The 11,258-nt window shown below is 43.0% G+C and overlaps 2 protein-coding genes across 3 annotated transcripts; both read right to left on the bottom strand.

The window, feature by feature from the left end:
• Positions 1 to 189: 189 nt before the first annotated feature.
• Positions 190 to 2,365, bottom strand: LOC135502164 (oligoribonuclease, mitochondrial-like). Its single transcript, XM_064794791.1, has 4 exons — positions 2,154 to 2,365; positions 1,534 to 1,695; positions 1,042 to 1,316; positions 190 to 513 (listed from the first exon to the last, which is right to left on the bottom strand). The coding sequence occupies exons 1-4, from the start codon at positions 2,295 to 2,297 to the stop codon at positions 411 to 413; spliced, it is 684 nt and encodes a 227-aa protein (XP_064650861.1). The 5' UTR covers positions 2,298 to 2,365; the 3' UTR covers positions 190 to 410.
• A 3,445-nt stretch (positions 2,366 to 5,810) lies between these two features.
• LOC135502166 (uncharacterized) lies at positions 5,811 to 11,230 on the bottom strand. 2 transcript variants are annotated; one of them, XR_010449736.1, is made up of 7 exons: positions 10,962 to 11,230; positions 10,313 to 10,487; positions 9,899 to 10,023; positions 8,051 to 9,383; positions 7,462 to 7,693; positions 6,715 to 6,803; positions 5,811 to 6,316 (listed from the first exon to the last, which is right to left on the bottom strand). XR_010449736.1 is itself a non-coding variant. In XM_064794793.1 (4 exons), the coding sequence occupies exons 1-4, from the start codon at positions 8,061 to 8,063 to the stop codon at positions 6,180 to 6,182; spliced, it is 471 nt and encodes a 156-aa protein (XP_064650863.1). In that variant the 5' UTR covers positions 8,064 to 8,156; the 3' UTR covers positions 5,860 to 6,179. The 2 variants fall into 2 exon arrangements, 1 of the variants encoding a protein (XP_064650863.1); XM_064794793.1 differs by lacking the exons at positions 9,899 to 10,023; positions 10,313 to 10,487; positions 10,962 to 11,230 and having other exon boundaries at positions 5,860 to 6,316; positions 8,051 to 8,156.
• Between the last annotated feature and the right edge of the window lie 28 nt (positions 11,231 to 11,258).

Raw genomic sequence — 11,258 nt, 5'->3', positions numbered from 1 at the left:
TAGCTCTTTTCCCCATTCATGCCAGAATCATTTGCTGCACCAGGCAGCCAACAAGAGATTAGAGACCAATGCAGCCAACAAGAGATTAGAGACCAATGCATAATCAGGAAAAGAAGCTATGATTCTCACGTCCTTACCAATTGAAATGAAGTGACAACACTCTATTTTATTAAGAAATGATTTTTACTTTCACATAACTTTTTGAACTGAACACAAGCCACGTATTACAGGTGTGTACAATAACTATCAAGTGGATGCCTCCGACCTCTAATTAGATGTAGCTGCGGCCAAGGGTATAACTGTCAGCTTATCTTATTCTCAAGGGACAAGACTCTCATTTTGAATGACTTTTTCTGGGTTATTTGGTGAGGCAGCAAAACGATCGTCCTTGAAAAAGCATCTCCAACAGTTCATCGCTCACCAATGCCACTTGGATGATGGTTGCTTGGAATAAATATTGCTCTCTGATAGTATCTTAGCTCAGCGATGCTTTCTCTGATGTCATCCATGGCCCTGAAGTAGAAGTGTAATAAGGTTGCGACATTGTCCTCAGATGTACCAATTTAGTATTGACAGTGGTTTTGGCCAAAGAATTAAAATTGTTACAACATCCTTGGTAGGAAAAACTACGCTGTGCCCTTTTTCTAGTCTGGATAAACTAGGCTGCAAGTGCCATAGTCTGAATAGGCCTAAACAAGATTATGACAGTATTCTTGCCTGGAAAAACATGGCTGTGACATTGTCCCTCGGGGGGATACTAGGTTCGGAGTCATCTTTGACTGGACCAAGTTGGTTGTGACTGCGTCCTAGGTTGGCTAAACCTGGTTGTGGCAGTGTCCAAAGCTTGCAAAAACAAGTTGTGACTATGTCCTACACTGGCAAAGCTAGGTTGTGACAGTGTCTTAGTTCATTAACAATAACACAAGGCAAGGTTGTGACAGCTTTCCGATTCAATCACATCCATTCATAACACACAAAATAAAGAAATTTTTTCTCTCGTTTTCAAGAACCATATCCTTCGAGATTGCAATATTGACCAACCTGTGTGAGAGTTTCTTCTGTGGTGCATTTTTATAATGTTCCGGATACCACCTCTTACAAAGCTCCTTGATAGTACTGACATCAACTATTCTGTAGTGAAAGTGCTTCATGAGGTCTGGCATATATTTGTCCAAGAACTTCTTGTCGGCGTGGACAGAATTACCAGCAAGGGGGCAGACACCTTGGGGTGTATGTTCTCGCACGAATGACAGTAGTTCCATTTCAGCTTGCTTGAGACTAATTTTACTCGCCTTCACTGCTGCAGTGAGTCCTGACTGAAAAGAAAGGTTAAGGATTTAGCTGTGAAGTGAGGTGAAGATCGATCTGATGCGAAGGATTTTGGGTAATGCAATATTCTTGACCTAGACTCAGCAGGGGAGGGATCCCATTAAAGACAGGCAGGAAATTCTAAATCTCGGCTGCATAACTGGCGTCCAGATTAAGAAAACGAAAGGGACCATTCCCCCTCTTCAAAATGAAATGATATAATACCTCTCCGTGATGATCTTTGCACCATGGGTTCATGTTGTCCATGATCTCATCTGGCTGGTGTATGATGAGCTCTGGACCTGTCGCCACAATGTTTAAGTCTTTATCCGTGATGAGGCAGGCTGCTTCGATGAGGTGACAGATGTTGATATCCAGCCCAGTCATCTGAATGATCAAACAAAGACTTGAAAGAAGTTGTCTGAAGGCACAATTATACTACTTATCAATGTTTATGCCTATGGGCCAAAGAGTCATTCACTTCAATGCATGACTCATCGATGTGATGTTAGAAACATCAAAGGCTTATCAAACAAAGCCGGCCCTTCTTTTGCCCTTCAACAGACCTATGACTACTAGAGGCGCTAATTTAATTAGGAAAAGGGGATTGATTGAACTAACTCACACGGCTACCCGTCCCATGTCGGATGTCCATGACGGGTCAGACTGCATCCTACTACAGCATAGGCTACCGTCGCCAATGCCAATGTCGATGCCCTGCCAAAGCGCCTGTTCTGCCAATGCCAAAAGGCGAAAAGCACCAACCACGCCATGTATAGGCCTACATACATGTAGGGTACAAACTGATGTAGGCTGCCGCTCAACTCAAGTCTCATGAACTCTACCTCACAATCCACCCAAATCAATCTGTCTTCGCCGTGTCCAGGCCCTGGCTTAGCCCTCTTTGGAATTGTTGCCATCGTGCAATAACGACCCACGCCAAGAGATGAAGAAAGTCCACGCAAAAGCGAGATAAAGGGCACGATCATGCCCCAAAATGTTAAAAATGTCAAACTTTTTTATTTTTCATGAGTGTTTGAACGCCAAAGTACCAAAGCAGGGGATGCTGATCGGTAACGTCACCTCGCCCCTACTTAGGCGATAGTGGTGCTACCTAGCTGTAGAAAGTGGAACTGAGAGTTTTGGACGAAGATTTCAGTTCTATTTTCTGCCACGGGACAGCGCCACTGTCGCCTAAGCCAATTTCATAGGTCTCATTAGGGAATTTTTTTGTATTCATGCGCGGCCAACCGCTAAGCGTAGTTCTTAAAAGATCATTGATTTCTTGGTCCTCACAGTATGCCAGTGCTGATTTAGCAGTTGGGTTGGCAAAGACGTGTTTTTTGGAGTTTCTGAAACCTAGAGCGCTACTCAATAGGCGGCTAACAAGAAACTACACATTTTACTGTTGTTGCCGACGTATGTGTACACTGAACTTGGAATGTGCGTCGGCCCCGTGTTGAAATGCCGTCCAGTGCCAGTTGGTGCGTTTTTCGCTGATTTGTGAAAAATTCAACATATCTCAAAAGTTCAATGGTTGACCCTCGATTTTTTTTGATTTTTGTGTAGTGTAAGCAACTACCTTTCGAGGGAGAATGGTCACCGTAAGAATTATTCAGGAGGAAATGTATAATATTTGGTGTTTTCCGTGATTGTCCGGCCCAATTGGCAATATGGCTATTTGGGATGGTGAACAGAGCTAGGAACAAATGCGACGCTTATGATTTATTTAAAGAAATAAAATCCCCGAATTAACATCCTGCAGAATCAGGGGAATCAGGCGTTTCCAGTGATATACGACACAAAATAATGGGTTGTCCTCATGCAATCACTTTGGAAACCCATTTTGAAATAAATGTTACGTCCTGTTAATGGAGCACGTCATCATCGCGTACATTCGGAAAAAACTCCCTAACGAGACCTAAAGGGGCGTACGTCCCTTCATACCAATCACTCCTCTGTGATTAGACCTAAGAGCGCATGATAGAATCCCCCCCCCCCCCCAGGGCGTTGAGAATCTGAATACATTACAGGAGACGACGGTCAATTTAACAGGTGGAAAACAGGCCATTTTACTATAGACGGTCTTTAATTCAAAGACCGTCTTTAAGATTGGGGCCTGTCCTCGACCTTTCTGGGCTCTATCTTACCTCTATTTCAATTCTACTCTCCATCTAAGCATGAGAGCCAGAACAAAATTAAATCGATTCGCCAATGAGTAACATGATAGAAACGTAAACATGTGGCGTCATCAACCTCTTACAAACGAAATCGTGAAAGATGTGGATAACCATCACAATACTTTTACAGGGAATTTCGAAGTTATGAAGTCATCAACCCCGTCCAAAAGGTCTCTCCGACCACGTGGCTTCTCCTACGGAACACTTTACACGTGTTCTTTAATTCTTTAACAAAACAGATTCTTACATATATTGCAATATTTCGGATTACCACTTACTCTAGGATATACCAATAGTAAGAAAGTCGGTGTAGCATGCCATAACTTGTTGGTACTTCGTTAGATTTACAATTCTTTTTGTGCAATGGATGTATCTCTGTGAAATCGCATTTTGGAATTTATCCGAACTCACCAATCATGGGATCCGCCATGTTCTTGATACTTCTTTGGACATCCCAGGTGGCGTTTGCAGGTAAGACCGTTTTATCTGACACCCTGTTATGTCATTTCTGAATATCACAATGCCATATATATTCGATGCCAACGGTGGTGACTAAAGAGAGAAATTCCCATAGTAGGTTTAAATATGTCACAATGACTTCTCCACCCTGTCGTGTGCCAATATCTCAATATGGGAATAGACAGTCCAAAATCAGAGAACGTCAGAATATACCGTACTCCATCCCGATTCACCCTCCGAGGGTGTTTAGGTTCAAGGAGCAAGTTTTCGACATGTTTACTTCTTGAACGCTTTTAGAGGGAAACTGCACTAATTTTGCAACTACTTCAGGACCACTTCTAATGGGACGTCAATATCTTTCTTCTCGAGAGCCGTTCGTGCTTCTCTAAAGGGAAGCAAGGGTGTTCCCGTTTCTTCCCAGATTCCGTTTGATGAGCACTCTGTGGCTCCCCATATCAAATGGACTCATTTATCCATCCAATATGCTCGGGTGAACTAATGGGCACAAACGCGACAATTTAAAATTCAAATTCTAAATTTGGAGTTTCTCCAATTTAAAAACCACTGGTGCCTGGATGGGGACAGGGCACCATGGATCTAAAGTAACACTTATATGGTAGATCCGTCAGGGCACCTTCTCTGAACTGTACGCCATCACCGACGTGTCGCAATCGTTGGAAAAGTGTAGTCATTGCTCCTTGCATTCAAGGCTGATACTGGCACTGATCATATTCCCTGAGTCAGATTTACTGCCAAGATCTTCCAATAAATATCAGCAATGGCCATCTTCCAATATTATTCACATAATATGTCCATGGCGAGAGGTGATATAGATGTTCATAAGTCGACATGTTTGACGGTGGCATCACCCCCAGCCATGATTAGAGCGGCTCTTCTGAAGGTGTGTTGTGGTAAAGTGGTGAATTAGACTCCTGAGGCAGGCCATTTCGTCATCCCATTCGTATCTTCTCATGGGCGACGGGTGACGGGACGAGGCCGTTCCACTGCGTCCGGTGTAACATTGTAGTATACCTTAATATGTTTGCTAACCGTCACCTGTACGCCATTTGAAAGATTATGCTGGTTTACACAGCATGTTACAGGTGGCATCACAGTCTTCAGCCACCAGTCATGTCCATTCGGCACTTTCCACATGCGGGGATTTGAGACATCAATCAGAAAAAAACCTATCATCAAAGTGCCCCTCCACACACTTGTCAAGAAGGCGCGTTTCAAACTGACTCTTGACTTGGTCCAGGCCGATATCTCCTCTACAAACAAGAAGTCCATATTCAGACTTTCAGAACTAAAATTCTCAAAATAGCAGAAATATAGCACAGCTGCGTGCAATATGTTCCGGAATCGGCGAGTTTTCATACTTTACTTATGGCAGTCGACGATGCTTAATTAAACGAGCGACTAATTAATAACAGACACTCACATACTTTATCAAAGTTGAAACTTCGGTTTGTCAATAGCGGTAGTGTTTCATAAACGGCGATGGCAAACAACTTCAAAGGGAAGAGATGATGGATATGAAATGTTGGATCAACAAGGGTATAAGCTATACTGTGAACCGCCAATTTTCGCCGGCGTTTCACGAATGACCGTTATTTCCGAATATAAGCGGCGCGAAAATTTCAGAGTGACTATAATTTATTGCTGGCATAGGCCCTCCATCAAAGTGGCAACCACACCAGTATCATTATCAAAATCCCTGAACCTACGAGAGGCACCTACGAGAGGCACCTACGAGAACCTACGAGAACCTACGAGAGGCACGTCAGCAGGGATACGAACGGAGAGGTTGGCGTTGGGCCGCTTTTGCACATCGCTGGATTTTTGGGTGGTTCAATTCTTAACCAAGTAATATCAGATATATTTCCGAAATAAAAAAAATTGAAACATGGGGTCGATACATGTGATAAGTTTTGTAGTAAAAGTTTTATAGCAAAAGTTTTATACAGATCGTTCTTTTTGTGCACGTCGTGTCGGTTTATTTGCATTAATTTCGTTGAGAAATGTCAATGTGGTCCATAAGAGCTAGCCCGTGAAGAGAAAACCGGTGTATAAAAGTCCATCCGCTGTGAACACCGGTAGACATACGAGTTATTATGACTATCTATAAAACTCGGAAAGGGTTGAATACAGCTTCAAAACAGTCATCGATTCGCTGAGACTCCAAAAACACACAGAGAGTATCTCTTTTGATAGCTTCATCAAGTCAACAGGCTATGCCATTTCCGGACCTGCGTAGTTGACATTACCTGTCCCGACATCCTCCCGTGATGTTCCATGTTCCATCATCTTCAAGGGGTAGGGATTGCCAGATTGTTGGACACTTGGGTCATCAAATCGCGAGAAATTGCCTAGACGGAGAGCAAAAACATTTTAAATGTACACAAATCAAGTACTATAGTAATCGAACGGATACTCATGGTGGCAGTTCATTTCGTCATCCAATGACTTTTCATATAGGAGAGGGGCGATACCGGTCAACAAGCTGCCTCCGGTGTGCAACAGAAAGGAACATAGCCATGCAAATCTGTTATAAGTGATTCCTTTCCTTCATAAAGCAGAATTGACCTCTCGTTGAACTGGCCAATTAGAAGCACGCAATCCTGCTTCACTGCTGCAGTCTTTAGAATTCAGCCAATCATCAAGAAGCAAGCCGGTTTATACCAAGATGGCCTTTATTTTGCTATGGGAAAAATGGCAAGTGGCATATAAATAACCCCTTGGTATGAACGCTTGAATCATTGCTTACTTGATTTCTTTGACCGCATCTTGCCGATGATGCAAGCGACGACAATCAGCAAGAGGAGAACCACAGCAAGAAAACACCCCATGCCGATCCTGAAACGATAACAATACTTGACTTGCCAAACTCAGAAATGCAGCGCCACTCGCGGACAAAGATAGAACAACTCGACATTTTTTTCACCGGTTTTCGCTGCGCATGCGTACCAGCCATCCGGAAACTAATAATGGCGGCAATCTGAACTTGTTTTGTGTAAGTTTTTGAGAGTTCAAAAAGTTCTTTAAGGCTCATGATTTAAGATAATTTAGCAATCTGATAACTATAACGTGTTAAGAAACAGACGTACCAAGAAGATTTATAAACATGACCACGAAAAGCGGAAATCAACTAAAGATGACGGCTGGTACGCATGCGCAGCGAAAACCGGTGAAAAAAATGTCGAGTTGTTCTATCTTTGTCCGCGAGTGGCGCTGCATTTCTGAGTTTGGCAAGTCAAGTATTCAATGCATCATATCACAACGATGTCATTTTAGCAAGGGAAGGCATGGACGAGTCGATTCATACGACACAGCTCTACCTCTCTCGGAAATAGTATGTCAAGAAAACATTGCTACCTCGTTAGAACTCTATGTTGCTCCATGATCAATCATTGCGGAGTTTCTCGTTCCCAGAACCGAACTTCCCAGAGGGGTGGGGGGGGGGAGGTTGCCAGGAATACGGCTAATAACTTTGTTATTGAAACATCCTACTTACCAGAAATACGTCATGCTGATGCAAGAACCATCATCAGTGGATGGCTCCATCTTCGGTTGACCTCCAGCGGGAACCAGGTCCAGCGTGTCCACCTTTTTCGAGACGTCATTACAACACGTGAGGGCGTCATACAACCTTTCACGGCAACAGTACACCCCTGTCGGGCAGAATTGGACGCTCTCTACGTGGCCCTTCGCATTCCTGATGATTTGGCAGAATGTGCCCGAGACACCTTAAGTACAATTGAAACTTGATTGAAACTTATGACGAAGTCCGTCCTGGGGAATCAGATGAGGAGATGAGATCCGGAAGATTGATAGAAAGCCGACAACCAGGGGTAGCCTACGCCGTTCATATTTGCTGGTGGCTCAGGAAAACAGAATTGCGATGCAGTTTTAACATTCCCAGAGTGTAGTTATCAGGCATACAAATTTGCTTAAACCTGTTGTTTACAAATAAGGTGAAAAAAGCTGATATACCAAGGAACATTGTTTACAGATAAGGTGAAATATACGGTAAGGCATACAGAAATCATGTACACCAAGAATAGTTGTATGAAAATCGTAAAAAGGGATCTGAAATGACTTACCACTGGCAGCCATGTTGCCTAACCTTGTTGTCTGACGATATCTTACCCAAAAACTTCTATCGAAATATACACCTTTGCCAAATCATTCAAATCATGTCAAATAATCTTAAAGGGGACGTACCATGAACACGCGTGTGTCAGTTAGTTTTCGGAGTAAGCAGCTTGAGAGAGTAAAATGCAGACATGCGTCGGTAAGAGTTATGGATGTATCTTTTGCGCTGGGTTGAAAGTAACAGGTCGTTTGAGGTAAAGTTGGCTTGTTTGAATAGACTAGGTCCCCTACTTGGTAATTACAATTAAACTACTGTTAATTCGCTTTACCCGAGCTATGACTCGACAGGTAATGCATGTGTACCTTTAAATCTTATCGAATCCAGGTCAACCCCCATTGTATTCTTTCATAATACCAAATATACTTGATATTAGCGATACATATTCGAGCACTTGTGACAGTCGGTTAACAAGTACCTGCTTCACTTATTTGTGTAAAAAAATGGCATACTTTTTGAGAGATCGGACAACTTGCCTGGTCGCAGGATTTCACTAGAGTGACCAGGAGGATAATGTGCCGACATGGGACAAGTTGATCCAACAACATCACACAAACATGCAGTACAAATTAGAATCTATCTATTTACAGTACTTATTTTACTATTTACATGAATAATATTACTACGGGCATACATCTTATTTATAAACATGAGTTATTTGGTCATCACGGCACCAGATATACACATACATGTACACGCGGAACGACTATCACTACCCACTTCCTCTTCTCTCAGTTATGAGCTCAGAGCTCAGAGACAATGAGCGTTCTTGTATTTAAAGGCATAGGCAGAAGTCAGGTTGGCCAGATAAAGTCGCACGAAATCGCCAATAGGTGTCTCTACAACATGTACACCACATTTGCATTGTTTATGATTTTACGGGAAATACATTTATCGCGAAGTAAAACCATACCCTGTTCGTTCCTGGGCATGGTTACGTGACTGATATACCTGGTATATCAGTCACCTTCAGGCTACCGATTTGATCTGAAATTGTTCTATCTTTGATTACTAAATGTAGGTCTCAGACGTCATATCCGGTCCTGCGTAGTTCATATATCCGCCGTGATGTCTTACGACTGATGTGTAAGGCGGTGGGGGCTCCATCACATCAGAGTACGCCGGCGGTGTCGGTGAGAAGGTTGGCGTCTCATTTAGATCAAGGCGGACCGAATGTCCTACGCCAGTATAAGGACCTATGTATCCCAACGCAGGATCTGTTATTCCTGACGTGTGCAGTCTTTCGGAGTGGCCGGGAAAACTGTATATTTGGGACGAACGGGCTGAAATGAACGAGTCATGGATAGATCAACATTCCTAAGAGCTAGACATGTATAAGTTGTCTATGGCCCGGTTAACATAGAGAAGACATTGTAACGCGTAACACTAGTAACGCGTAAAGGCATTAAGAAAACCTAAGGGACCGAAAGGACTACGTTGATGTTGATGATGGCGATTGTCCTGGCATAGACACTCCGGTGTGCAAGGGATGGTAGTCCTAGGGCTGATAGTCCGTGTAACAATAGCCCGCATTGCTAAATGTTTTGGTTAGGGTTAGCGGTACAATAGATCATGCTGCTTAATTGATCAAATACAATGCTACCGGACTATGATTCCAGGGGGACTATATCCGCTGTCACACCGGTACAAGGAACAACGGCTTTCAGTCTCATCCGACATGGGCCTTCTTTGCAAAATTCCGAGTCTCCACACCAAAGTTGTAACCACGAGCGCCACCGCCGCTCTTACAAGCCAGTCTCTAGCGGGCTTAGCAAGATTGAGTCCAAGCTTTACCTACCCTGAGCCCTCAGCCGTTGCTGTCGCTTTCTGTATTTCGTCCGACATTTATAACAGGCGACACAGGTCGCACAGGCGATGAACATAAAAGAGGTCGCTGCTGCCAGACTTGCGCCAACTATCGCACTGAAAAAATTGAATTTTGTATGAAGGTCGTGTATTCGGTTAAAGTAATCTGTGACGAGTCGGTTAGCTATCGAGTTAGTTTACAAAGTCGCCGATCGGTTTTCATTTAAATTCTTGTTGCCTATATTGTAGCTAAACCATGAAAGCAATTGGTGATAGATCTATCATCGGATCTTGCATTTTCAACGTTTTGTTGGTGTTGTTTTATCCCTGATAGCCTGCCTATACCTCTACAAACTTCCGCAGTGAACTACACCGCCGACAGGCTTGTTTTTCCTCTCTCACTTACCCTGTTCGCACGTGAGTTGAACATTGTGTAGCGTGGCTCTTGGTGCAATCAGTACAGCAGTAGATCTTGTAGCGTGGACTGTAGTCCTCGCAACAATAGGACGGACACGAATAAGGTACTAACACAGACTCCTGATAACTCAGGGCTTTTTCGTGGCAGAACTCAGTAGCTTTACCTAAATTATCAAAAAAGGAAGTAGAAGATCGACCAGCCTGAAGTTTGGCAGTTATTTCTTAACTATTCCCGATTCTCAATATAAGGGCTAAGTCAAAAATCTAATTAGAGAGGAGCTAAGCGTTGGTTTAGGGGCGCAATCACCTAGATTATACGAGCAGTTCTTCACTGACGTCACATGATGACGGCCATCTTGGCCGTCACACGTGGCCACGACGTAAAGGAAATGCATTGGCAGTCACGTCGTGACGTCACGTGAGCACCTCTGGACATTCGTGAAGGAGAGCTTTTATTAGTCAGACTTGCATGTTGCATTTTCACTTTTAAGGTCTGTTATATGAAATTTCTGATGACTTTCCTTTGCATACATTTGTATTTGCAATCTACCTTGCCAATTAAAGTGATTTAAGGCATTTTTTCATCAAAAAGTTCCAATCTTATAAAATGACATTCAACCTTCTTCACTTTTACTTACCGAAATTAATAAGTAGGAAGACCAGTAGGCAGGTCTGCACCAGACTGACCAATCCGTGTCCCAGCGATTCTAAATAGGCCGTCATTTTTTCTCCAATTTTATCAAAATCCTATTCATGATTCCATGGTTTGTAATGCATGTTAACGTGATGATGTATTCCCAATGCACCACATTGTCATAGTCAACTGTCATAGCATACATCACCATGATCTCGGATATACCATATGTACATGGTTTGTTTACCTGGTGGCATTTCAATACATACCCTATCAGTCGTTGTTATTGTTATAAACATCT

This window comes from Lineus longissimus, chromosome 18 (genome assembly GCF_910592395.1).
Source record: "Lineus longissimus chromosome 18, tnLinLong1.2, whole genome shotgun sequence".
Taxonomy (NCBI): Eukaryota; Metazoa; Nemertea; class Pilidiophora; order Heteronemertea; family Lineidae; genus Lineus; species Lineus longissimus.
The sequence above is the reverse complement of the archived record's forward strand: the minus strand, read 5'-3'. Positions and strand labels throughout refer to the sequence as shown.

Excerpts from the sequence above, each read along its gene's own strand:
- LOC135502166 (XM_064794793.1), bottom strand. Across the intron at positions 6,804-7,461 it reads ATCAGCATGACGTATTTCTG|GATCGGCATGGGGTGTTTTC; the intron begins GTAAGTAGGATG and ends TTATCGTTTCAG. Across the intron at positions 6,317-6,714 it reads GATGCGGTCAAAGAAATCAA|GCAATTTCTCGCGATTTGAT; the intron begins GTAAGCAATGAT and ends CTCTCCGTCTAG.
- LOC135502164 (XM_064794791.1), bottom strand. The coding sequence starts at position 2,297 with ATGATCGTGCCCTTTATCTCGCTTTTGCGTGGACTTTCTTCATCTCTT. Across the intron at positions 1,317-1,533 it reads GCAAAGATCATCACGGAGAG|TCAGGACTCACTGCAGCAGT; the intron begins GTATTATATCAT and ends CTTTCTTTTCAG. Across the intron at positions 514-1,041 it reads CAGAAGAAACTCTCACACAG|GGCCATGGATGACATCAGAG; the intron begins GTTGGTCAATAT and ends CTTCTACTTCAG.